Source organism: Taurulus bubalis (assembly GCF_910589615.1).
Source record: "Taurulus bubalis genome assembly, chromosome: 12".
Taxonomy (NCBI): Eukaryota; Metazoa; Chordata; class Actinopteri; order Perciformes; family Cottidae; genus Taurulus; species Taurulus bubalis.
In genome coordinates this window covers 17,347,120-17,375,109 of record NC_136600.1, presented here as the reverse complement: position 1 = coordinate 17,375,109, position 27,990 = coordinate 17,347,120, and the positions used below count along the sequence as shown (strand labels likewise).

At 45.4% G+C, this 27,990-nt stretch overlaps 1 protein-coding gene across 1 annotated transcript; it reads left to right on the top strand.

The window, feature by feature from the left end:
• grin2db (glutamate receptor, ionotropic, N-methyl D-aspartate 2D, b) lies at positions 1-27,990 on the top strand (the record flags this gene model as incomplete). The annotated part of the gene is made up of 15 exons (XM_079227118.1): positions 1-288; positions 615-821; positions 1,849-2,115; positions 5,197-5,525; positions 6,616-6,730; positions 12,144-12,349; positions 12,871-13,039; positions 14,462-14,615; positions 15,070-15,195; positions 16,086-16,315; positions 16,670-16,830; positions 18,491-18,560; positions 18,676-18,793; positions 23,662-23,897; positions 24,781-27,990. 15 exons carry the CDS (start codon positions 1-3, stop codon positions 27,988-27,990), a joined length of 5,886 nt encoding a protein of 1,961 aa, XP_079083244.1.

Sequence of the window (27,990 nt, the reverse complement as noted above, 5' to 3'; positions counted from 1 at the left end):
ATGGTCGCCATACCTACTCTCTCTCTCCTATTGGTCCTGGCAGAGTGGGCAGGTCTGGTGGACTGTTCCCCCCACCTCCTGCTCCGGCCCAGTCCGCGGGAACGTGATGCAGGCGCCATGATGAACTTCAACATCGCCGTGATCCACGCCGGTGCTACGGTGCAGGCCGAGGCAGCGGTGGCGGGTTCCGGGGGAAGGGTGCTCTACCCCGGCTTCGGCCGGGTATACGGCTCCCTGGGGGAGAGCGTGGTCACCCAGTGGGGCTCTGCTAACGTCATCTGGCTACAGGTTGGATACTGTCTCCTCCACCTACTGCTCATCCAGCCTTACTTGAAGGAAGGAATAACAATGACCATCCATTATTCATACTCACTCCCATTATTTGAGCTGAATGAGCAACACACTGCTGCCGTTGTGTTGGCCCTGCTGAATGAGCGGGCGTCTGGCTCTGCTCTTTGACCACAGTTTGTATTGCTAGCCAGACATGTCATGCATGCTACAGACACTTTCCATGTGAATAACACAAAGTTAAGACACACTTCCCTGGTTAGTCAACTCTATTTCTCTCCCTGTCTTCATCCCTCTCTGTCTTTGTGGCTTCTATCATCTCCCAGGTGAATGACAGTAGTCCAAAGACGGTGCTGTCCCAACTGTGTGAGCTGCTGGCGGCGCGGCCCCTGCAGGGTCTGGTTTATGAAGAGGAGAGGCCCCCTCGCACGGCCTGGGGTCCATTGGCCCCAATGCTGGAGTTTGTCTCTGCGCAAACAGGACTGCCCGTAGTGGCTGTAGGAGGGGGAGCGGGGCTGGGGAGGATGCCACAGGTAGGAGGAGGGAGGTTGGGATGGGGGTGGGAGAGAAAGAGCAAGTGTTTGCAGCGTGTATGTGTGTGTGTGCGCGCGTGCATGTGCGTGTGTGTGTGGCAGGGGAGTGGGAGGGGACTGAAAGAGGAGAGAATCCGAGGAATACAAGGGGGCAGATGACCCAGTAGTGTGATTGTGTAGCTCCAAATTTGAGGGTTGGAACAATGTTAATTAGGTGTGTGCTGTATACTGAACAGTATGGATTGACAGCTCTATGATTGGAGTATAAAAGGAGAGCTGCTTATATTGCCATAACAACTTACAATGTCATAATGTCGCGCATCCTCTCTGTGAAGAAAAGGTTTGGGCAAGTGCCGGTGGGACGGAGGGGAAGTTGAAGGTCAGGGTCGCTGATCTGCTGAAACTCTTTGATCTGTAAATGGCACCAACTGGGGCTGTCGCTCTGCCTCTGATGTTCCTGGGAGGGAGGCAATGAGCAGACATGTGTGTGTGTATGAGGGAATAAGTGTGTATGTGTGTGTGTGTACTGTACATTTGTGTCTATGCACCAGAGAAACGAATGTCACATGGTTTTCACCACCAAATAGGGGGGAAAAGGAAACAAAAAGCTTAGCATTTGTTACTTACAAATAACAGTTTTAACCATTTACTCTTGAGGAATTAAATTGTAGCACTTTGATGAACTTCCTTTGAAGATGTACCCTCACTCCCTCCCATCCCTTGAACAGACTTTTTAGAAACACTCCCTTTTGGACGTCATAGGAGAATTTGTGCAACAATCCTAGCTGTTTTAGCCCTGCGGCTGCACGAGTGCTGCTGCTCCATAAAAACGTCAAGCCCCGTGATGCCGCCATGTTGTGCATAAAGATGGAGCAGTCCAGAGAGTTATAGTTCCTTGCAGTGAAAAATACTGTCTGTTACTTACTCGTTGCATTGCAGCTGCATTTTTAGAAACAGTACAACTGCAGAGGATGATTTTTTCCCGTGCGATTTTAAACCAAATGTGCTGCTCTCTTTCCCAAATCAGGAATCAGGTTCCATCTTTCTCCAGTTCAGCTCCTCTACTGCCCTCCAATTAGAGGTCATCTTTGAGGTGCTGGAGGAGTACGATTGGACATCCTTTTCCGTGGTGTGCACGCGCCACCATGGCTACCAGGATTTCCTGTCTGTGGTGGAGGGCCTGACCGACGGCTCGTTCATCGGCTGGGAGAAGAAGAGCGTGGTGATCCTGAACGTGACCGACGACCCTGCGGGGGCACGCACGCGCAGGCTGCTGAAGGAGAACGAGGCGCAGGTGAGACAGGGGGGAGGGAGGGGGGAAAAGGGGGAGGAAAGGGGAGGAAGTGCTGCAAATCTCATTGGGGGCCCCCTTTCCGACAGGTGGCTTCCGAGCTTTTTCCTTCCTTCTTCGTCTCTCCCTCTGTCCCTCCACATCTCTCTCTCCCCTATCTCCTCTATCCCTCTGTTCTTCTCTTCCCCTCCCATCTGCCAAGGCATAGAGAGTTCAACGGTACAACACAAACCACGAGTCAATTCTACGAAGACTTATGTGCAATGTGCTGAAGAAGTTAACCATTTAACATACAGTTTCCCCCTTGTTTCTACTCAAGTGGCTTTAAAGTTGGAAAAGAAACATGTCTGTCAGTGTCACCCACAGTGCAACACACTGTAATATTTAGCATCAGCTTGTTCCAGCTCTTCATTGAATCTGTAAATGATGTTTACACCGAGCGAAATATGCAGGGCTGCACCTTTCCGTTAAATGGAAATATTTGAGATGTCTTGTGCATTATTTTATCCACATGTCCTCCCTAAATTTAGCTTGACTTGCTTGGTATCGTGCAAATGCTGAGGTCTCTCTCTATATACACTATGTCTGTACTTTTTTCTTTGACATTCCGACGGTGAAAAGAAAAAACTCAGGCTTTATTTCAAATTCACATTGTTTCATTGATGACCAGAATGACTCGTGGTTTTGGCTTACCTCCAGTGTGTTTCATTCCTCCATGCTTGCTCCCTCTACTACCCCAATGCCTTGGTCGGTCTTCCCGTCCTTTCCTTAGTTCTTTCAGCTTCCAACTTCCCATACTCCTTTTATTTTTTTTACTCCACACTTACTTTATACCCGCCCATCAACCTCACTTAAACCTCCTCTTTGGCCCCTTGATCCTCCTCTTCAATTTTTCACTCTGTGTGTTCTTACTCTCTCTCTCTTATGCTCCCCACCCCCCACACATACACACACCTCCCCTCGTTTGTTTCTTTGCCTGGAGACAGGCTCACTCTCCTTTGCTGCCTTCCTCTTCACCTTCATCTATGTATGGATATCTTTCATTCCTTCAGTCCGTCCCTCTTGCTGCATGTGTACCTGGCCGCAGACCCTCTGTTGGCTCGGTTTAGTCTGGGTCTCAATGTCATCACTAATGTCCCAGCATGGCCACTGCAGCTCTGCGTGTGTGTGCGTGACTGTGTGTGGTTGTGTCTGTAAGTGTGTGGGTCTGTATTGGATTCCTTAGACTCCACTCTGCTAGTGTCACTGTTAATATAACATACTGCCTGCAGCAGGTTGCCTGTATGCAGTGCTTGCTTTTTAACCCTCTTACTTTTCACAACAAACCCCCTTCTTTCAGCTTTTTACAACTGCAGGGCTAATAAATGCTTGTGATTGCTAAGTGATGCTGTGTATGTTTGCATTACATGCTCTCTCTCTCTCTCTCTCTTTTTCTCTCTCTCTCTCTCGCTGCCACATATATGCTAATGTCCTTTACATTGTAAATGGCTTGCAGGTCTCTGGGTCAATTTCTACTCAAATCTCTCACTGTCTATCTATTGTTCCATTCCTCTTCCAGCTTCTGCTTTGTCAGTATTTATTCTGCTCTCTCTCTCTCTGTACGTTCCTCTCTTTCTCCATTTCCCATCTTTAGATATTGTGTGTGCCTGTTTATAACTCTGATTCTCTCCTTCCCTCCCTAATTTAGTCTGTCGCCTTCTTTCTCCCTCCTTCCCTCCTTCCTCTACCCTCTCTGTCACTCTCATTCCCTGCCTAATTCACTGGAGGTTTATTGGCATACAGGCAGGATTGTTTTGCCAAGCCATTACAGTTCAAAATTCAATGAAGGCGCAGTTCTCAAAATGTGCTTTCAGTCTGTTTCTCTGACCCCCAACACACACACACACACACACACACACACACACACACACACTCACACACACACACACACACACCCTTCCATCAATGAGTTTTCTTCCTTTTTTTGTCCTTTGATTCGCTTTTAGTCTCTTTTCTTCACCGAGCGATTTGTTTTATTTTAAATGCTCTATTTCATTCGTCTTCTGTATTTGTCAGCATTTAACCCTCCCTTTCCATCTTTCTGCTCAGCTCTAACCCCTTAAAACCCTCTTTGGTCAATTTCCACCCCCCTTCCTTCCCTCCTCTCCCTCCTTACCTCAGCACTTTCAGCTGAGAGCTCCTCCACTGTCACTGCTGTCTTTCTATGTTGCCTTTCACTCTCTTTAATGTTTTCTTCTCTCTTTCTCCCCAGCCACACTCCATCATCCCCCTCCCCCCACCCCTCCCCACCCCTCTTCCACTGTTTTGTGCAAATATTTCTCCAGGCCCGGATTTTACCAAAATATGTCATCCTTTGCTTTCCTTCACCATCCCCCCCTCCTCCTTTCCGTTCTCCAAGGAGTGACTTTTCTGTTTTCCCACCTTTGATTACTTCCCTCTATCCGCATCACCCACCGTCTCCTGTCTCCAGCTCTTTTCTCCACCCTGCTTTTAATAACACATGTCAGTGTTTAACCTCTTCCCCCTTTGTTTTCCCTCAGGTGTGTTTGGTCTTTAACTGTCACCCCCCCTCCTGGCTTCCACGCCTGTACCTCTCTATCTCTCCACTCTCCCACTTACAGTTGTTTCATTTTCCCTTTCTTGTTTTACTCCTGTTTTCATTATTCATAACTCTATCTTGTTTCATCAGGCCCAAGCTCATTAAGCACTGACCCTCGTTGCCTCCTGCAACTCCTGGTTAGCATTCATTACATGCGACCAAGCTGTCTTCCCTCTTTCTGGTGTGTCTGCTTCTCTCCCTGAATCATACGTCCAACTCCCATGAACCTTATCACATCAGCTTACAGCTATCTCTCCTCTTACCTCCGCCGGCACTCTTGTTTTTTCTTGATATGGCCTTTTCTATCCAACCTCCTCCCCTCCCGTTCAGGTGCACCTCTGCTCCAGCTCTATCTTTCTCCCCTTGATTCTCCCACCCTCTGTCTCTCTCCACGTCTCCCCTGTCCCCTTCTTATCTCACTAGCGTGTATGTGTGTGTGTCTTCCCTCGTCCCTATTCCCTCCCTGCCTTCCTACTATCCTCCAGGTACGTTTGCTGTACTGCTCCCAGGAGGAGGCTGAGCTGGTCTTCCGAGCCGCCTGGGCCGCCGGTCAGGCCGGAGCCTCGCACATGTGGTTCGCTGTGGGGCCGGCTCTCTCAGGTTTGAGCATGGAGAGCCTGCCTCGGGCTTTGTTTGCTGTGCGGCCCCAGGGCTGGAGGGATGAACCTCGCAGGAGGATTGCTCGTGGAGTTTCTGTGCTGACACATGGAGCAGTGGCCATGCGCAAGGATTACGGAACCACGGGTGGGCCGAACTTTGTCACCAACTGCATGACGGACGCCAATCAGACCCAGAGACTGCGGGGCAGGATGAGGTGAGAGGGAGATAAGAGGAAAGCTCTAAAGGGAGAATGTGAGGAGGGAAGGAAGATAAATGTATGGATGTGGGTGAGTACAAGGCAGTTAACAGGCTCTGGACAAAATAAATTGAGACAGCATCAGGTGTATTCTATGAAACGAGTTGGTTCAGCGCCAGAATGAGCTGGAAGGTGTACGGGTGGAGTTGGTCGATTCAGTGTCATACAGCAGGCACAGAGGGGATATCTGAATTTGGAGCTGGCTATCATCCATGCAAAATAGATGTTGTTGGTGGATGTAGTTGTGAGTTGGCAAAATTACCCCAGCGTCTGTAGCAAGTGGACCATGTCTCATGTATATTAATGAGCCGGATGTAATATATTCCTTGTAGGCAGCAGCACACTTTAGCCCAAGTGCTTATGTTATCATCCTTGTTCATTTTTAATGCCATTTATCCTTGCTCCACATGCACATCGCACACATGATATTGTATAGAGAAGTTTGGTAAGTGTGATAGGCCAAAAATGTGATTAATGAGGGTTTTTTACAGTGTTTTTTGTAAATGAAGCACAGCACAAACAGTGTGGCAATTAAATGGAAATGATTAATGGACTCTTTCTTCTTTGTTTCTAAATTATGTCCAACATCAGAGAAGCAAGTTGTTTTTATTTTATTTTTTGCAGTGCTACCTGCTGTTCACTGTCTGTAACTACAAGCTGCTCTCCATATGAGGATTTCTGTCATGTAAAAAAAAAAAGCTTTCAGGTTTTGTGTTTTGAAGCCAGCAAGATGACATGAGGAGGCAATCAGAACGTCTGTCTTGTGTGATTATCAGACAAACTATAAAGCTCACAGGCGATGCAGAGAGCAGCAGTTTCACTTCAAAGATCCTGACAATTCTTTGTGTCTGATCATTTGTCTGTAGATTTGATTAACAGACAAGCCCTTGCTGTCACCATAGAGGTGCTGTGATTTAATTTCAAGTGGGAAGGCTCACTATTGCATCAAAAACAGTCTTATGATTTCTATTTTCTCTTCATTTCCCCAAGACAATAAGTAAATTTACTAATATTACGTGTTTTCTGTCATTTATCCATTGCCATACAGGTATTTCGGCAACATCACACTTGGTGGTCGAGACTATTCCTTCAATGGTGACGGTTACCTGTCCAACCCCTTCCTCGATGTCATTTCTTGGACACCTGGACGTGGATGGGAAGATGTAAGGACATAACATTAGTTATTTATGTCTAATCATGTGCTCTGAGTCTCATTTAAGAAGAGAAAGGGGCATGCTTTCTGTTGAATCACGTGATATGCTTAATTGATTACTATTTTGTTGTCTCCACAAGCTGTTTGAATCTTGGGATTCATGAGAAACTGTAATTTTGTCCTCTGTGAACAACTGCAAAGACAAAGGAGCCTCGCAATTGAGCACAGAGCAGGTTTTGTGCAGATTGGTTCTTGAGTCTTAATCTCTCTTTGTGAACTAGAGGAGCAGATCCGTGCTGCGTTGGCATCTGAAATAAGAATATAAACCTGACAGTGAGAACAGTTAGGTCACATGGGTTCATGTTCATGTAAAGTTCACTATGGCTGTCGGTGCCCGAGGGAGAGGAGAGAGATTGGCTGCTGACTATTTGACCGTGCTTTGTGTGGTCCCACTGAGCCTGTCCAGTTTCTGCTATCTCTCTCTAACTCTGATATTTCATGGATAAAGCACTCTCACACAACACCAAAACACACACGCACACACACACACACACACACACACACACCCACACACCCACATTTATAGTGCAGAAACAATTGACATAATTCTAATGCACATTCTGTCTCGCTTGTTAATTGTGAGGATTTGCAAATGTAATATCGTGGGATTGTTGGTTTGACAAAACAAGCATCACCAAGGCCTCTGGGAAATTATTATAGATCAGTTAATAAATAAAACAAGATTAAAGGATAGGTTCACATGTTTTAAAGTCGGACTTAATACACTACGACATGCCCATATGTGGCTTTAAAGATGTATACATGTAGTCTTTCCTCGTCTCCTGGTAGTGAAGCAAAGTGATGGAGGACAGAATCTACAGTCCTAGTTTAGTGAAAAAACACATTTAAGCATTAAGGTGAAACTGAATTTTGTATACAAAGACAGAAAAATACCCTCTTGTTTTGTCTCAGACTGTTGGACCCTCACATAGCTTTGGTCAAATGTTACAATGTATTTCTACATAGAAAGAGCACTGTGGGTTTTGTCCCTCATCTGTTACATCATTGGTATGAGAGAGTATTTAGACAGACTTAACGATTAAAATAACGATATGTTTCAGCCCTGCAGTCATACATACACATCTACTCATAGATGTCATTCTTGGTCATTTATCTGAAAGTAATGCTCTGACGTTGCTCTGATCAGTAGTTGCTGTTTTGTTCTTCTTCACTGAATGCGTTTTCAGGTTTTTTATCGGAAAATGAAATGCAGATGTATATAGAGCTGAAGATGTCTGGGTGTCATTACCATCTGGTTGCAGACCCACCATTGTTTTGTGTGTTTGAGTGTCTTGTCAACATAACTGCATGCGCGTCTAAAGCACCAGTACCCCTGGCATGTCATGCATATTCTATTAAGCTGAGGTTTGTTCAGAAATCCTTAATACGAAGCCTTGTCACCTGTTGAAGATGTTTTCCCTTTAATACGTTGGGATCTTACCTTTGTCAGTGTCAGAGGAGAGAGAGCGATGCTCATTTCCTCAACCGCACACCAGCACGTCGACACCACACTGTACATGCATTAAGAAACGCAGTACTCTCAGAACATACACTCTGCAACACCACATAATCACAAACACTGCACTAATACAAATACTGATGCACCCACACACACACACACACACACACACACACACACACACACACACACACACACACACACACACACACATTGGTGGTTCTCAGTCTCCCGCTGGTTTTAACAGCCCACCAGAGTCCAGTCTCAGCGTGTCGTAACATGCTGACTCCTGCCATATATCTCAAATCCCTTTCAATTAGAAGCTCCTGCGCTGGTCCTTCGACTCTGTGCAAACCCAGGGTACAAAACCCGCCCCCACACACACACACACACACACACACACACACACACACACACACACACACACACACACACACACACACACACACACACATGCTTAGAACTCACATGCACGTGTGTGTGCGCACAAATGAGGGCACATACTGTATGCTTACACACATGTGCTTACACCCTTCTTGCATAAACCCTTTTGCACTATTGCACGCACGTACACAATGAGGATAAGACGCCTGTATCTGCCTATTATGCACATCCACGCTGTTGGCTCTCCCTGAATATTTAATGTTCTCTTTACAATGACTGCACCATTACCTAGAGCCTGGGAGCGCCCAGCTTAGCTTACTGAAACACTGCAGACTAGTACTGTAGGTTGTCCAGCATTAGCATGGTTTGTTTCAGCTACGGATATAGCACACAGCGCTAGATGTTCCAGGATATTACCGTAATTTAATGAACATGCATTAACGCCACTCATGGCTGCTAAAGGATAGGTTTTCGTTAAGAGTGGTTCCCGGTCCTCCAACTTTTGCTCAAAACCAGAATACTTTCTCTGTCTCAAAATATTCCATCCATTTGAGTAGCCTGAAGTGGGGCATTTTTCTGGGTATTTGTTTGATAGAGAGTAGTGTGTTCTCCTATAAGCTCTCTCTGTTTGCTGCTTGTGTTCCCTGAGTGTGTTTTGATTGAATGTCTGTTGCAGAGTTGTGGTCAAAGTGCAGTCGAAATACTGTCATTGTTGCCACCTCCTCCTCTTCTCCCTGCCTTTACACTGGCTTTACACAGACAGGCAGGCTGATCGGAGCTGCTGCACTTTGCATTACTCTATTGGCCTGCTAAAGCACTCACATTCTGATGTGTATTTTATGTATAGATGTATCCATGTATGTGTATGTGTGTGACTGGATGTCCATATGGATTTCTGTATGTATGTGCATGAGTACAGTATGTGTGTACACTTTCTTTTGTGTACGTTGCCTCTGTTACACTTGACGAGACTTTTATCGGGTGATCATGACAACATGTGTCAGGTGATGTTACAAGAAGAAGGTTCACAACCAAAACCAAAAAAAAAGACTGAATCTTCTTGGGTGTGGTTCTGCCTCTCAAAAGTCTGAATATGTCAAGATCCAGCATCCAACACCTCCAGAGAGCTTATAAACTATGCATAAAGAAGGGGAAAACAATGATACAGCCAAAGGGATGCTTGACAGACATTTTCGGGTCAACAGTGGACACAGTTCAATGTGGACTCACAACATAATACCCGAACAGATTTTAAGAATCATACAAAAATGCCATCTGTAGGCATGAGTCTCTGCACATGTGCTATTTCAGTGTGTAAAAATGCTTTTTGACCAGAGCGTGTCACATAAAGATTTGGCTCCAGGTTTTTCAACAGCTCACAGCTGCCTCAATAAATCCCATTGTTTGTGAAGGCATGAATTGGAGAGTTACTTGCTTTCATCCAACCCAAAGCCATTATATGTAATTACATGGCAATGTCGGATTTGTCACTAAAGTAAATGTCCCATCAAGCAGTGTACCCTTTAAATGTTTCAGGTAATTGCTCCCAACCCACATATCAATGAATATTTAGGGCCTGGTGTTCTAAAAAAAAGTGGGCAGCATGACTGAATAATACCTGTACCATATAATTCAAACCGGCACCATAGTCCTGCAGGAAATTCAGCCTTTTTTACGTTTATTATATTCAGTGTTTATTGAGACTGTCAGAGAGATGTTCATCCATCTCTATAGTCATTTTGGTGATACAGTATTCTACAATGTATTTGTCATGCAAGGGAGGACAGAATTAAGCCTAATACAATGTTTATTGCAGGTCATTTGTATGAGACTTTTGTAGGTTTTAATGTGGCGTGTTTAGCCTCTCAGTGTCTAACTAAATGTATACGGTTATGGTATTTTTATTATTATTATAAAACAAAATAGGCTTAATGGTTATATTTAAAGGCATACAATGCCGGAATTGTCGCTTACTGTTTGTGAACACAACATTCAGCACATCTCTGGGAAACACAAGATTTAAAGTGGTGCTTTTGTGTGATCTGTGGCTTTGTGGAGAAACTCAGTTTTGCAGATCTGTCGATTAAATCAAATAATCAATTCGATGACAAAATCGTATGAGTGTTAGTTGACTGAGAAGTTCTTCGTTGGGGCCAGCCCTGACCTGCAGCATCATATAGGCAGCAAAAGTGAAAGCCAACACCAGATTCCCGCTTGGAGTTTTGCAGTTTGTTGACGCCGTGTCCACCATTTACATCGCTTGGAAGCATGCGTGCGCGTCTGTAGGGGCTTCACATGCAGGGCCCAAATGCTGATGCCTCAAAATGTCCTGACCACAGCAAAATAAGATGAGAATAAGGAAGACAGCAGATTCAGACACTGGCGCACACTTCTAGTGGGTCATAGGTGATGATTGAGAGTGATTACTTATGAGTCAATGCATAGTTCTTTAGGAAAAGCCTGCAAAGTATGAACAACAATTTAAAATTAGATTCAGGGTGGATCCTGCTCTTTTTGTATACATTTATTCTGTAGCTTTCTTAAATTACATTGTTATAATATGTGATACTTACAGTGAAGCGTGCATACTAGTGAAAATTAAAGTAGTTGTAAGCCAACAATCAAATCATTATTAATCGATAAAACTCAAATTAAAGCCTATACATAACATAATTATTGTTTTTAGCGGTTCTGGTATGTCAGCTGTATCTATGCTTTGTGCGTGTGCAAAACTCGTTTGTTTAAGCGCACAATCATAATAACTACAACTTTGAACAAAACCAGATGATTCGGGAATTTTGGCTTGGAAGGAATCATTGAAATTACCTGTAGTCACATATTCTCTCTTTTGGGAGGGGATCAAGTTAACGGTGTACCAGCCCCATCTGTGACCTCAGCTCTCCGTATGTTTGTCGTAATGGAGCGTTATGGATTAGTAACTGTAATGTTGGGTAACCATGTCACTGTTACTGACCAAAACAGAATATAAGGTTAAAGCTACTTCCTAACAGTTAACTGCTTATTTTCTGATGTTAGATGGACACTTCTTCCCTTCCCTCTCATAATAACAACTCAGATTATTGGATTATTAATCAAAGACTGGAGAACAGCATGTACACCCTGTTTCCAAATATTGACTCTGTCGTATATTATTACACAAAAGATCTATCTAAAAAAACATTAACAACAAAAATAAGAAGTAAATCCGATTCAATTGAAACATTGAAGGGTGAAAACACTAATAGTTAATATAACTTTTCCATAGTGGTCCTCACTGTAACAACATAGAATCTGCATTACATTTCTTACTACGTTACATACATAAGTGGAAGATGTGACAAGTATTACTCATACAAATAATAGGTTTTAATTCAAATACAAAGTGCATTCACTTTTTCTACGATACTATACCAAATTCTACAAAGGTGGAATCTGCGATAGAATAGTGGATTGCGATAGAAATGCCTGTGTTTGTGTGCTCCACCTGTCTGTAATGTTTCTCTTTTCTCCGTTCCCCCAGGTAGGCTGGTGGGAGAACGGCGTGCTGAGGCTTCGCTACCCAGCTTGGTCCCGCTACGGGCCATTCCTTAAACCACCTGACGATGCCCAGCACCTGCGCGTTGTCACGCTGGAGGAAAGGCCATTTGTCATTGTGGAGCTGGCAGATGCCGCATCCGGGACCTGCATCCGGGACTCTGTGCCCTGCAGACGACCACTCAATGCCAGGTTTGAATTTTTAGGATTTAAGACCAAGGATGTATTTTATATAGGATTTTATGTTCTTGAATTTTTCCATGATTGCAATGGAAGCAAAAGAAAATTCAGAGAAATCAAAAGGGGAAAAACAGATGGTCGTCTCTCTACTGTATTTAACAGTGTTGTGAATGGAGTTCCTAAGCTCTCATGATGCCATCCAATCGAGGTGACATCAATCACCTATCAAAACTGTGGTCTCTTCACTCCCTGGCCATGATCAATAACAGACTGCTCTCCAGAGGATCAGTGGAATGACTCAGGGGTCTGGAATCAGATATGACTGCAGTGGAGCTTTATGGTTCATCAGCTTCTGAGGGGATGACAGCACCTATCTTCCGCTGGTCGATCAAACCTATCACCAAGTGCCGGGCCACAAAATTCCTCCTCTGTGACCATTTCCTTCTGTTTTGCTCCTTTTCCTTTCCTTTCACACTGTTACACTTTTACTTAGATTTTCTACTTATTTGTACCTCTCTGTGTCTCCTTCACAGTGCCATCCATGAAGGTGTGGCTCCCATGAAGCAGTGCTGCAAGGGCTTCTGCATTGACATCCTCAAGAGACTGGCCAAGATTGTCGGCTTCACCTATGACCTTTACTTAGTGACCAATGGGAAACATGGGAAGAAAATTGATGGGGTTTGGAACGGCATGATTGGAGAGGCAAGTTTGCTAGTGTGTGTGTGTGTGAGGGTGTGTGTGTGGGTGTCGGTGTGTGTCGGTGTGGGTGCCGGTGGTTCTGCTTGTCTGCTTTTGTGAGCAATGTGTTCTCAATGTTGATCCTGTGTCACTTGCGTATGTGTGTGATATTTCTTTGTGTGTGAGTTTATATTCGTGCCTGTGCATATTTTTGCTTGCATTTTTAGTCAACCAGCCACAAAGCATTCCTCTGCCTTTTCTCGTGTGTCCTGGGTGACCAGTTAAACGCTATGTCACATCAATCGCTGTGAGAGTTATGGCCACTTAACCACTGCCAGCAATCAGACAGCTGCCATTTGTTACTTGCACACACACGCAGACACAAACTCACACACACACACACACACACACACACACACACACACACACACACACACACACACACACACACACACACACAAATGTGCAGACACAAACACTGTAATAGACGGGAAGAAATGCACAGTTACACAAATTAGATGGGGAAGCATGGCGGCTGACACATGCCGTTAACTTGCACTCTCCTGCAAACACTTCCCCACAGTGTATCTGCAGAGACACATAGAAGCACAAAGACTCACACATTGTCAGACACCCCCTGGCTAGTTGTGATTAGTCCTTGATATTTTCTCGGCAAAACACACTGAGGGTTCATGATACAGAGAGAACCTGGCAGGAAAAAAACAGGCACACACAAACAAACCAGCGTGCACACATACTGAGATCGATACGGGGGGGCTGATGTTTTTTTATTGAAGCAGCCCGCTGTTTCTATCTTTGTCCCCGAGGGAACTTGCCAAACGCCAGTTGTCACGGGTTCCAAAACAGTTCCACTGCGCTCGTCGGCTCTATCATTTATAACTTGAGCCGGGGCCAGAGCTGTCTGTCGAATCTATTTTCACATGCAAAAGGCCAAGTGAATTTTGTTTTCTAAAACTAATGTCTGTCTTTTGATCAGATGTTCCAAAGCCTGCCATTCTTTGATCAGGTAATCCAGAGACTTGGCAAAGTTGGAGGGGTGGGGGGGGGGGGTGCTTTGCTTTCCGCTTCGCTTCATTTTTCTGCTGATTTGCTCTGAAGAGCGGATGTGCCATGTCTAATGTAGATTAACATTTCACTCGTACAATCAGCAGACACAGCGGTTTTCAGGTTTTTCTAGATGGTGGCAGGGAGCTCATTTTGTATGCTAAAGAGATGCACAGGAGACACGTGTTGAGTGTTTGTACCAGATTGAATTCTTGGCCTTTCTCATGCAGGCACATTTGAGGATGTACAAAGGGTCAAGGTGCAGAACTGTCTCCATCTCACCTGGAAGTAAACCTTAATGAACTGTAAAAGCTGGTCTTTGTCTGTCGTTCCTCTCCACAGGAATTACCCATGATTAGATTTCTCTCTTGTCCCCGTTAGGTGGTATACAAGCGGGCCGACATGGCCATTGGCTCGCTGACTATCAATGAGGAGAGGTCGGAAGTCGTGGATTTCTCTGTCCCTTTTGTGGAGACGGGGATAAGTGTTATGGTCTCCCGTAGCAACGGAACTGTATCCCCCTCCGCTTTCTTAGGTAAGAGGCTGTGTTTATGTGCGGCGCTAGCTGATGTACAGAATCTAATCTAATCGTAAAGTGTTGAGTTTGCACAAAGAGCCTCGGTCTTTGGCTGCTGGTCCTTACATCTAGATTAGCCGTTACTTTTTCTTAGCTGCTTGTGTTTTCCCAACTTGTAGTTTCACTCTGTCAGCAGACTCAAGGCTCCAGCGGGAGAGCAGTTATTAGGCTATAGACCGCATTGAGGTGATTGTCAAAAAAAAAAACTGTGTTTATGGACTTCTGGAGAATATGTTTTCTCCAACGGTTTCTTTTTTCTCTGCACACAAGGCTCATCTCTGTGTATATAGTACAAAATGTGCTCGGTGTATGAAACTTTATTGTCCCTTCTATTGATAATAATAATGATAATGTTATAATGCAGCCCTTATGTTATGTGTTCATTTAAATCTTCTTTTGCTTCCATACAAAGAGCCCTACAGTCCAGCGGTGTGGGTGATGATGTTCGTCATGTGCCTGACCGTCGTGGCTGTGACCGTCTTCATCTTTGAGTTCTTCAGCCCTGTGGGCTACAACCGCAGCCTCCAGAACGGCAAGAGTGAGTGATGGGTCTTAGCCGTCTGTCTTTTCCAGTCTGATGGATCGGTCTTCATTGCTGTTGCCGCATGGATCAAACAGACAAGCATTGAGCACACTCCCGGATGTGGTTACAAGAGTTCAAAGTCAAAATAATCTTTTAGCATGATAATGAACTTTTTTGTTTCTATTGATTGCTTCCTTGCTGTCTGATTGGTCAGTTGTCACATTCAGAATGAACCGAATGACATTTTGAATCTGCTGCGCTGAATCCTTAACTGCGAGTGTGGCGAAAAGGAAATTATACCTACAGTATGTTGAACTGCATCCAAGGATTCTCGATATTGAAACAGCCATTTATTATTCAACAGCATAGTTTGTACCCCTGTGATATTCAGTATGCCTGATGCCTCGGTCCAATACCCAACCCGACTTGCCTCTTTTACTGCATGATTGCTGTGCTCTCCATAATTTTACCTCTCTGTCATCCTCCCATATATCCCTCTCATTCACCCCCATCTCTCTCCTTCCTTCCTCCTTTACTCCTGCCGTATAAAGGAAGGAGTGTTTGAGCCCTTTGAATAGGGATTTGCACCGTGTGGTTTAATCATTTGTAAGATCATGCAGCAGCTGGATCGAAAGCTGCCATCCTCGAAACGTATAGTCACCGCCTTTGAGCTTCGGTGTCAAAAAGCTTGCTGGGTATTTTAGTTTACAGTAAACCTATTTTACAGATCATTAGGGGGAGTTTAATTAGAATCAGCTGCTTCATCTGCAGTCAGACGCTACTGAATACACTATTGTGCGGCGAACTGGCGGGATTGCTGTCTAGAAAGAAGTTATTGTATCAACCACTCATTACGCTCTCTTTTTTCTCTTTCTTTCTTCTTCCCTCGTCATCCTTTTGGTCAGAGGCTGGAGGGTCTACTTTCACCATAGGAAAGTCTGTATGGCTTTTGTGGGCTATTGTCTTCAACAACTCCGTGCCAGTGGAGAACCCCAGAGGAACCACTAGCAAAATCATGGTGCTGATCTGGGCCTTCTTTGCTGTCATCTTTCTGGCCTCCTACACTGCTAACCTGGCTGCCTTTATGATCCAGGAGGAGTACATTGACACAGTGTCTGGCCTCTCGGACAAGAAGGTACCTCATTGCTTGAATACTGATTAAGTAGGGAGAGCAGAAGGAGAATTAAAGTCTTAGCGGGAGCCAAATCCTGTGCATTTGAATGTTAAATTGATTAAAGCACAGGAATTTAGAAATGAATAAAATCGCATTTAACGTAACTCAATTACCGCAGTTCTCGAATACTTTAAAGACAGTTATAAATGCTGCTTTAAGTCCACAGACTGCTCTCTTTTCAAAGATATGACTGTGCATGGAGTGTTGTAAGTTAGTCTGGAAAGTGGACAGAAATAGGTCAGACAGATTGGTGCACAGCCTGGTGTGTCTCATGCCCCTTCCGTCTCCCTCCTTTGCCTCCCTTTGCTCCGCTAGTTTCAGCATCCCGAGGAGCAGTACCCACCTCTGAAGTTTGGCACGGTGCCCAACGGGAGCACAGAAAAAAACATCCGCTCCAACTACCCAGGCATGCACCAGTACATGGGCAAATACAACCAGAGAGGAGTGGAGGACGCTATACTTAACCTCAAGACTGGGTGTGTCTGCTACTACATGAGCTTGTTCATTCCCTCACATTTACATGTATCCTGCCAGAACTTTGTCTTTCCCCACATGCTTTGACAAAATATAGTTATATCATAGTTATAGTAATTAGATAAACAAAGTAGTTTAAATGGTTTACGCTTTCCTCAGGCAACTTATATTATTGTTTGATTGGGACATAACATGTACAGTATATGCTTGTATAAGCCAAACCAAGATGCTCACATCACAACATTTTATGTACTGATCCATTTAAAAAGCGCTTATTTACAAAACAGATTTACCTTACTATAAAGAACACAAGATACTTTTTAAATATATATTTCCAAAGCAAAAAAACACTTAAACTCAACAACTATTCTTAAAGTATGTATATATATATATATATATATATATATATATATATATATTTATAAAAAAAAACATAGAATACAATGCAATTTGTCTAATACGTTATTATACAGGGTTGACATGATGCCTTTCAATAGCAATTATTTAAAAATGGCATTAGCTGCTGAAGTGTGATAAATCCGTCCTGCTGTTCAGATGCAGGTGCTGAAATAGCAGTTGAACATACAACCTCACCACAGAGTCCATTCTACAAACCCTACAGTATTTACTGTATTTCCATCAACCCATGTGAAACCATGGTTATTATAAGACTTTGTTGAGTCATCCCTGCTGCCATTCTTTTCCATGATTTTTTAAAATGTTATCTCACTCTCTCACTAGCAGGCCATCATACACAGTGACATTCTTTTCAACTCTGACTTATATTTCACATCTTTTGTCACACTTTCCGCATTCCTGCACAGATTCTCTCACCTATACTTTCTCTCTCTCTCTCTCTCTCTCTCTCTACACACACACAATATATACAGTGCAAGCAGCATTTCCCCCTTCAGTTTCTAGTAGAATCTCTATCACGCGTCATGTGTTGAATAATCCCAGTTTACTTTATCCTAAACCTCTGTCATCATTTCTCCCTTCCCATTGCCTTGACACCGCACTTATAACTCAGTGTTAACATGCACACAAATGAGAAAGTCTCTTCCTTAGTGCTTATCTTTCTCTTCCTCTCACGCCTCATCTGTCCTCTTATCTTACCATTTCTCTCTTTTCTCCGTCTCTTTTTCGGTCCATTCTTTTCCCTCCCAGTGTGCTTTCTCCGTGTGTCTGTATTTAAACTTTATAATCCTCATCACTCTCTGGCTCTTTCCCATGTCTTTTCCCCCTGAAGTGTGTAAATCTTTCCCCCCTCTCTCTCTCTCCTTGTCACTGTTCTTCGCACCGTATAAATCCCCGTCCTCCTCCCCTCCGCCTCCCCAACCACCACATTCCCGCTCCCTCTTTCTCACACATCTTTCCCTGATCTCTGCCTTATTTTATTCTCCTTGTGTTTTCACTCTTTCCACCAAGCCTGCTTTACTATTCCACCCATCCTCCCTTTTTCTTGTTATGATTTAACTTTTCATGCCCTCTCTATCTTTCTGTGCGCCTGTCTGCAGTATATTTCTGCACCCTAACTCTCTTCCCAGGTACATCGCAGAGATCCACCTTTATACCTCCCCCCTCCCTCAGCCAGTCTCTCCATCCCTTCGCTCCCTCTCTCCCATTAAATGATAAATGAATTCTCCCTTGATTCCTTTACAGGAAACTGGATGCTTTTATTTATGATGCTGCAGTATTGAACTATATGGCCAGGAAGGACGAAGGTTGTAAGGTGAGTACTAACCCACGCAGACACTTTTGCTGACATACTAGAGTCATGTCTATTTGTTTCTTGGTCATTTAAAAAAAGATAAAAAATTATATCTGCACATTATCTTTTTCCTCAGGTGATGACCATAGGCTCGGGGAAGGTTTTTGCCACCACAGGCTACGGTATCGCCCTGCACAAAAACTCACGCTGGAAACGTCCTCTTGACCTGGCCCTGCTGCAGCTGGTGGGAGATGGTGAGAACTATGGGGAGGGGAGGGAAGAGAGGAAAATAATTAGAACAATGGAGGGGCAAAGGGAAGGTTATGGGTAAAGTGACAGCACAGAGAAACGAGCGACAGAGTAGAACAAGCGTGGGGGGTGGATGGAGGACACAGGGGGTAGATGAATGAGAGGATGTTGTGAAGTGGATGGGGGGTAGTACAAGGTGTGGAGAGAGCAATGGCTGTAAGGTGTTTCAATTGTGATGGAATAATGGTGTGTATGAGATGGCTGATGGTGATGTGTAAGAGGTTTGTAGGCGTCTTTATTGGCTACTAGAAAGGAAGGGAAATAAAAGAGGAGGTGGGAGCAAGAGGAATATTGGTAGCACTTTATAATAACTGCACACTAAAGTAAAGTAAGTAAGTAAGGATATTTATTGTCATTGTAAAAACATACAACGAAATTTAGTTGGCGACTCGTCAGTCAGTACAGCAGTAACAGGTAAAACATGTATAAAAACATTACGACAGGACATTCTAATTTAAAACAAGACATTTAAAAATAAACTATTTAGCATTAGTAAAGCATGAGTAAACACTTAATTCATCATTTATAGAGCATTGTTCCAACATGAACACTCATTAGTAACTCATTAGTATGGATTTCATAAACACAGTTATAAATGTTTTATTCTTGATTAATAGCTTGACTTTTATGCGTTTCATGATTGGGTTTTCATACTTTATAAATGATGAATTTCCCAGTTGTAAGTTAAGTAATAGCTATTGCAAACTAATTATTAAGGACTTATAGATGCCCGTCAGTGGCGCGAGTACCGTAAAATGCGGGTCTTGCGGCAGATTTGTGGATTTTTTCCCGATTCTAAATTTAGCAGCAGTTGCAGAGACATACGGTACAAAATTCACGTGAAATATTCCCAAATCCAGGTGATAGCTAGAAACTCATAATCAATAATATGTATGTGCCAGCAAACTATAAAACATACTCAACACTCAGTCCATCACCTGGCCGGATCTTTTCTGACCCGGACAATGATGTTCCACGGTGATGACGGTGATGATTATAAAGTGCTACCGGAATATTATTTGTTGGTTTTAGACAGTGCAGAAATGTACCCATCCCCCATTTTCACTCCTTTCAATCTATCAGACTTTCACTCTCTTTCCCTTCTTCCCGCTTGGGCTTATAAATGGAGAAAAAAAACCCTGGGATTTACCTGTGTGAGTCAATGTTGCAAAAAGAGACAATCACATTTACACTCATCACAGATTAGCTGATCCTGACTGTACTGAAGAAAAACACCTGAAAATACTCTGAACATGAAATGAGTGCACTGAAGCAAAAAGAGCTATAGAAAAGAGATCGTTAATTTAATATTATTAAATATAGGAGCATGATTAACATGCTGTTATGTCTGCTGCAAACACTTGTGTCTAGGATTAATCCATGGGAGGACAGTTCCTTGTTTGTGACAGACAGAATCTGTTTTTAGAATAGTTGTCAGGACACTAATGCTTGATTGTCATTTTACACAGTCCGCCACACGCATTTATTGTCTCAATCAGATGCTGCTTGTTTGGCTTTTCCTTGTGTTTTAAATCAGCTTTGCTTATGGCGTGGCGGACAAAGCCTTTTAGCCGTTTCTGGCACACGGACACTTCAGCTGCTTACACACTGATAATGCCAATTTGGTGCCAAGATCCATTAAATAAGACCGGTGTCTGGAGCTGAATAGTTGGACTTGGAAAAGGGTGTGCGCGTGCATGTGTGTGTGTGTGCAAGCGTGTACATGCATGAGTGTGCATGTGTGCAATAAAACAGAGAGCCCAGACAGCCTTGACATGCTATGTCTGTTGTTTCTTTTAATTCGTAGCACATTCCCTTGTCCTTGCTTCTGTTCTGTGTAGCGAAAGCTCTTAACATCAGCTGTGTTCGCTGGATGGATCGAGTTACAGGCTGGTGTTGAATGCTGAGGGTTCTAGTTGTAGGCAGCCATTATTGGAGTGGATTACTAAGGAAGAGGATTAGTTTGTTTCGTGGTAGAGGGAGGGAGTGTGTGCGTGTGTGTGTGGGGGGGGGGGCTCACATTCAGCCTGCCCTCAAAGCCTGCATCTCAACAATCGCCCTGCGGCTCAAGGACTCGGCATCACACCTTCAGCCGAGCTAAATCATGTCACAGTGTTACATCATTATGTACCGTGCCATGTTGAATCATATCATTTTACAACTGCATTAGAGGGGCACTAGAGAAGAGTCCTCCACTGCTTTGTCAACCCTGGGAGTGTATTGTTCTCGTTGTTGCTGCCTCTGGTGATTCATACCACGGCGTTAGAGAAGGTCCATTGATCGCACTACAACTTGTATCGTGATAAAGGCAAAACTGCTGAGTGGCAAGATTTCCCTTTTCCTTCTTATCAGATCCACTTCTATTTTTTGCACAGTGTCAGGATTTTGATTCTCAGAATATATTATTCAGTGAGTTAGAAAAAAAATTGAGAATATGGGTTTGCAGTTCTTGGCTGTAAGGGTGTTTTTTTTCAGTGTTTTTTTTTCTGAAATCTTGCAATGAACGCTGAGAAGTTTTTCACGTTATGATAAAAGCACAGGATTATACGGGTCACAGTTTACTGCTCAACAACTGGTGAGCTCAGCATCTCTGGACATGTCTGGCATCATGCCATATCTGGCAAAATGCAAGCATGCATGCAGGCACTTACACACATACACACAAATACAGTTTCCTTTATTAAATAATGTCTTTGTGGTGGATGCCAGCTTTGTGTTTGCAGTGCGCCAGCTCTACCTGACCTGACCTGCCAGGAACGACAGAGGTGGAGTGTGGATTTGACACACCTGTCAGATTTGGCAGGACTGAGCTGGCTGCGACTGAGAGGTAGAGACAACTGCCATCACAAAGGCCTAAGGGAGGGAAGAAACCAGCACAGTGAGAAAGAGTCAGATTGTGAAAGAGGGAGACGAAGAAGCACAAGATGAATCACTGGAAGTCAAATGGCAGGAAAGCCAGGAGATGAGACTTAGAGCTTAGAGAAAGGATTCGCCTGGCTCTTGTGAAGTGGAGGACAGACATGAGAGTACCTGTTTATCTGTACCCTTCACTAAGACACTTGCTGTTTTCACATCAGGCTCCTGTTTGGACACACAGCTGCTACTGAAGGTCAATGACACCGTTAAATCCTCTTTAATGGGGCTATGCTCCTGAGTTAAAAACAGACCTTTGTGTCGAGGAATGTATGTGCGTATGAATGAATGTGAGACAGGGAGTTGTTACCTGAGTCTGCCAGTGGGCTGCAGCAGCACTGTGTCCATCTGTTGCTGTAGCTGGAGGCCACGGCTGATTGGCTAATGATGTTCTACAGGAGACACATTAGCCAGATCACACAGATGACTGGGTCGGCTTCATCTACGCTACGCAAGCACGGCTAATGATGGCACAAATGAAAAGCTAAAGCTTGAGTTTTCGCAAAGCAGTGTAGTGTTGCGAGTGGATGCTTTTAAACCCTGTGTCAGCAGTTTTACTAAAATATAGTTCAGAGACTGTAACATGCAATACAATTAAAATAAATATAATGCAACCTGCAAACCTGGTTGTTGCAGTGCTGCTCATCTTCTTTAGGTGTTAGTGAAATATTATGCCATTAGAATATGCCTCTTTAATTCCACCATGAATCATACGCTGCATCTTCTGGCTGTTCATTCCTATGGTTACACCAGCAACCCGCGCAGCCAATCACAGGCTTAGCAGGGCAACTCGGATTCGGTAGGCCAGTGAGGTACAGACATGAAAAGGCAGAGTGGTGGGTAAAGTGGTCTTGGCTGGTTCCTGGTAGTTTAACAGAGTGGAATCTTGGATCTCCCAGAGCTTACCACCTTGATGGAGATTCTGACCATCCCTTCAGCACAATTAAATGATTATGATCTTCTCTCTCTCTCTCTCTCTCTCTCTCTCTCTCTCTCTCTCTCTCTTTCTCTCTCTCTCTCTCTCTCTCTCATCACATTTTTGCCACTTTCCCTCCACTCATCCTCTCCAACCTGAGGAGTGTTCCTGCTGTTTGTCATAATGACACAATCTCAGCCTCTCGTCCTCCATCTCTGCTTCCCTTGTTCCAGCTCCCTCTAACTCTCTCTGTCTGTCTCATTTCCCCTGATGCATTCGTGGATAGAGAGAGAATGCCGCACCCTCTCTCTTTTTCTGAGACATTCTTCCCAACTCTCAGTACCCCTCTCCCTCTCTTCCATGCTTGTTCAACCTATCCAACCATCTGACTGTGGCTCCTGGTCTCCCCTTCTCCTCTCCTCATTTACTCCGGGTTACAACGTTGAGATTAGGTTGTCTGTGCCATTTTACTTCTCAGTGCTACTTTATTGTTTTGGACTCTCTCTCTCCGTCTCAGGCTCCTTCCTCTTTGTTACTTTGGACACAGTGCTGCTTTTTGGATACTGACCTCTGACCTTGAGAAGTCACATTGGATAATGAGCAAACTGCAAGCAATACCGTAGACCTGTACTTTAGTGCTTATTATTAGTCTTTCTGTCTCCCTCTGTGGCCCTTGTCACTATCTATTGCCCCTGTCTCCATTTATCTGTCTGTCTGTCTCTATAACCTTGAAATAACCCCTAAACCCCCCAGCCTTAATTCTTCTTGTATCTTACCTGATCCCCTCTCTTTTCTCTTATCCCCTACGTGTCTTGTCCTGTTTTACTTTACTCTATATTTGTATTATGGATTTCGATCCTCTTCTACTCTCTTCAAATTCTCTCGCTTCTTTCATCCTCTACTTTTACCGCCTTTTAACCTCCTCTATTCCCTTTTTTCCTGCTTCTCTTTCGCCCTCCCTCCCCCACACACATCCCTTTCCAGATGAGATTGAGATGCTGGAGCGCCTCTGGCTATCAGGTATCTGCCATAATGACAAAATTGAGGTGATGAGCAGTAAACTGGATATTGACAACATGGCTGGGGTCTTCTACATGCTGCTGGTGGCTATGGGCCTCAGTTTGCTGGTGTTTGCTTGGGAACACTTGATCTACTGGAAGCTTCGCCACTGCATGGCCACCAGTTCTGGCAAATTGGACTTTCTCCTGGCAATCAGCAGGGTAAGTGTTTTTTGTCTTTGTGTGTTTGTGTGTTTGTGTGTGTGTATACATAGTGGTTTTTCAGGACTGGCACACAATTTTTTTTTTCTGTTAAGTGTTTTAGTAAAGTTGTAAATCCACATTTCTGCTGCTAATGTTGAACTTGTATGCTTTTTTTTTACAATATAGTGCACTAAAACTATGCTGGTCTATAACAGGACAACATGGTTTGAACGGGAAATGCTGTGCACACACTGTGTGAGAACATGTGTGTTCATGCCTGTGTGTGCCTTTATCTGTTACTGAGTGTTAGAAAGTGTGAGGTCCAGGGTCAATTCAATTCCACTCAGTCAATTCGGGAGATTAATTGAAATTCAATTCCGCTCACACCCTGGATATCCTGTTCCTTTGACAGTGACCTTGATAGAAGCAGCCCACACCATGCGCATGTGATTATTGTAGCTCCACTGGTAATAATTTGTCCTTTTTCACCACTACGGTTTTAATTTATGCATTTATGTATGCAATTCCATTAACCAAACAATACACAGCTGTACTATAAATAGTAATGGATGTTTATCTGAAAAATAGCAATCTTGCATTTCTTTTGAAAACCGATTCTACTTAGATTTCTGTTTTACAATTTTCTTCTCCTCTTTCTCTGTTGCTTTATCTCTCATGTACATACAGTAACACAATGCGTTTTGTACATGTGTGGCACGATATCTATGCTGCATCTGTGTTTTTACATTTATTCGCCCATATATTCCTGCATTTACATTAAATTGATTACATACATTTTTTTATTTCAGGAAATTTTACTTCAGTTTACTTCTTTGCTAAGAAACTCTTACTCTGTGTCTCTTAGACTGTGGTCTTGATTTGTGTTCTCTCTTTTTCTCAGGGCATGTATAGTTGCTGTAGTTTTGAGGATGAAACGGCACCAGGTGGAGCAAAATCTTTGCCCACTCATCACCACACAGCAATGGTCACAGTTCCGTCCCAGCCACATGTTGTCTCAACGTCTATGACCAATCCAGTCATTGCCATGGCGCAACAGCAGCAACCACCGCAACAGCAGCAACCGCAGCCCGTCTACAAAACACCTCTACCGGGCTCTCCTCCCACCGTGGTGCATTCTGGGACAGCACTGGGTCCCTCCAACACCGCCATTGCTGGCGCACCCCTCCCTTGCTCCACCTTCCTGCCCCGGCCAGACCGCAGACTGGCTGTGGTGGATCGCTGGAGGCTGCCCAAATCTGCTGCAGCCACCAACCCAATGGCTGTAAGGGGGGCCATCACTGACATGGGACCCTTTGCTCAGAAAGTCCCACCAAACTGGGCTCCAACTGCTGGAGGGGGTGGGGGACTTGACGGCTATAAGAGATACTATGGTCCCATTGACCCTGAGGGACTGGGGCCCTGCATGGAGCAGCAGGCAGGGTCCCAGACCCCCAAGACTATGCCTAGGGGCCACCCCCAACCCCCTCCAGCCAGTGTGGCCTTCTATTCAGAGAAGGGCATGGACCACGGGGTGGGGAAGAGGGTGGTGGGAGGTGGCAGCGGAGGTCAGGGGAAAGGGGCCGTTAAACCTCTGGGCACTCCCAGATTGCCGCCTAAGAGTCAGGCCCCTCTGCCTCCTACACCCCCGCTGCCACACCCCTCTCCCCCTCTCCCCTCATCCTTCTGGAGGAAGCGTAGGCCCAAGAAGCCCAAAGAGCCTGGAGGGCCACTGTATGAGAACATTCTTCCCCTGGGGCAGAGGGGAGGAGCACGAGATGGAGTGAGGGAGGGAGGAGGGAGGAGGGCACGCCCCCTCTCTCCCCCGCTCTCACTTCCTGTGCCAGTACCCCTCAGCCCCTCTTACACCCCTCCTTCGCCCTCTGCATCTTTGCACTATACGTCCTCCTCCTCTTCGTCAACCACCTCATCCACATCCACGTCCTCATCTGCCTCATCTTCGCGCTCCACCTCTCCCACCTACTCTTACAGCTCATCTAGGAGCACACGGGACAGGACTGGAGGAATAGATGGAGAAGATGACGACGACGATGAGGAGCTGACAGAAGAGTCAAGCCTCCTCCTTGGCAGGGGGAGGGAGAGGGAACGCTCAATCATTCGGCCTCGTTCCCTCAGCCATGGGCGCCTGCCTCCACCCATACCCCCCAGGAAACCCCGCACATCATGGGGTGACAGAGAAAGAGAACGAGAGAGGGAGAGAGGGGGAAGCCAACTGTCTCAGCTCCAAGAGTGGTGGGCAAGTTGGAGTGAGAGAGAGAGGAGTGGAGCGGGTGGCGATGCTGAGAGGCAAAAAAGGGAAAAGAAGAGGAGAAAAGAGAAGGAAAAAGAAAAGAAGAAGAAGAAGAAGAACAAAAAGAGGAAAAAGAGGGAAGAAAGGGAAAGAGAGCGAGAGAGAGAAAGGAAGCGGCGAAAGGTAAAAAAGAAGAAGAAAAAGGAGCATAAGACAGAGAAAAGGAAGAAATCAATTGGGGGAAGACGCTCTGAGCCAGAAGAGGGAGATGTAGAGCCAGAGAGGGAAGGGGAGGTAGAAGGAGAGAGGGAAGGAGGACTACAAGACTACTCCTTCTCTGCGCAGTATCGGAGCACATTTGGGGAGAAGGGACGGGATTCATGGGAAGGAGATAGGGAGAGAGGAAGGAGAGAAGGAGATGAAGGCAATGACAGGGAACAGGAGGACAGCAGCAGAAGCAGGGAGAGGCGTCCAAAATCCTCACGCTCTCATTCTAGACATCGTATCCCCAATAAGCGTTACCCTAACCTCAACAAACTCCCTGCATCTGTGAAATTTTGGGTGAATGGACGAGGTGATGATTCTAATACTCCTCCAACATCCCTCCACCCACTCCTTCCATCCTCCAAGCGGAGAAGAAGTGATGGGTTGGACAGAGATGACAGTGGGAGAGTCGGAGAGCGGCGTCCCTTGTTAATGCATTATGAAAAAGAGAAAGCACCGACAAGAGAAGGGCTTTCCTTCCCTGAGTGGGATTCTGAGGATGACGATGATGATGATGATGAGGAGGAGGATGAGGAAGAGGAGGAAAGGGAGAGAGTGAGGGAGCGGGTGGGGGATAGGGGAAGGAGAGCAGGTAGGAGGGCAGTGTCTGAGTCAGAGAGGGACAGGGCCAGGGCAGAGGACAGTTATTCAGATGAGGGCTCGTCAGGGGAGTTTGGTCGTTTTGAAAGATACTGGGAAGGAGGTGCAGGGGGAGGCAGCACGGGGATAGGGGGCATAGGGGGAGGAGGCTGGTTCTTTGGCACCTACCCCTCCAGGGAGAAGGGGGGCAGTATCAACAGTCGGGATGATTCCTTGCTGGGAACTCGGGCAGAGGGATGGATTGGTGCTGATTTCTGGGGTTCAGGGCCAGGAGTAGGTTGGGGCTCAGGGGGAGGGAGTGGAGGGCTCGGCTCACAATGGCCGCCACCCCCTGCAGCCTTCCCTCCACCTAGAAGATACTGGTCTATGGACAAGATCCCTGTGAAGGGAGAGAAAAAGTGGAAGAGTGGAGGAGGGAAGAGCAAGGGACGAGCTAGAAACAGAGGGGAAGAAGCAAGACGGGCCACCATGTGTTCCTGCAGCCTTTACCCCCAACCCCATCCGTACCCACATCCCCACAGCCGCTCGCACACCTCCCACTCCAAGAGAGGAACCACGGCGCTTTCTCATAGCCAGGAAGAGCTTATCCCCCACTGCCACAGCTTCAGCGGTGGCTCTCGCCCCAAGCCTCTGCCCCCGAAACCAGATCCCAGTCAGGCCAAATCAGGCAGCCAATCTAACCTCAGCCTCAGCACACAGCCCACAGACCATCCACCTCAGCCCTCACCGTCGCCACCCCAGCCGTCCATGTCTCCCACCTCCCTACCAATGCCCATCCCGCCTCCACCCTCCTCATCCTCTGTCTCACCACCAGCAGGGGTAGGAATGATAGGCCAGGGCCAGGCACAGGCTTCGGCCAGTGCCAAACTCCAGTATCAGAGACTGCGCTCTGTGCCACAGCCACGGAGGTTCTACTCCCCACACCTGCCACTCAAAGCCAAGAGCCTGTGCTCTCGCCGAGGGTCGGCCCACTTCTCCAGCCTGGAGAGCGAGGTATGA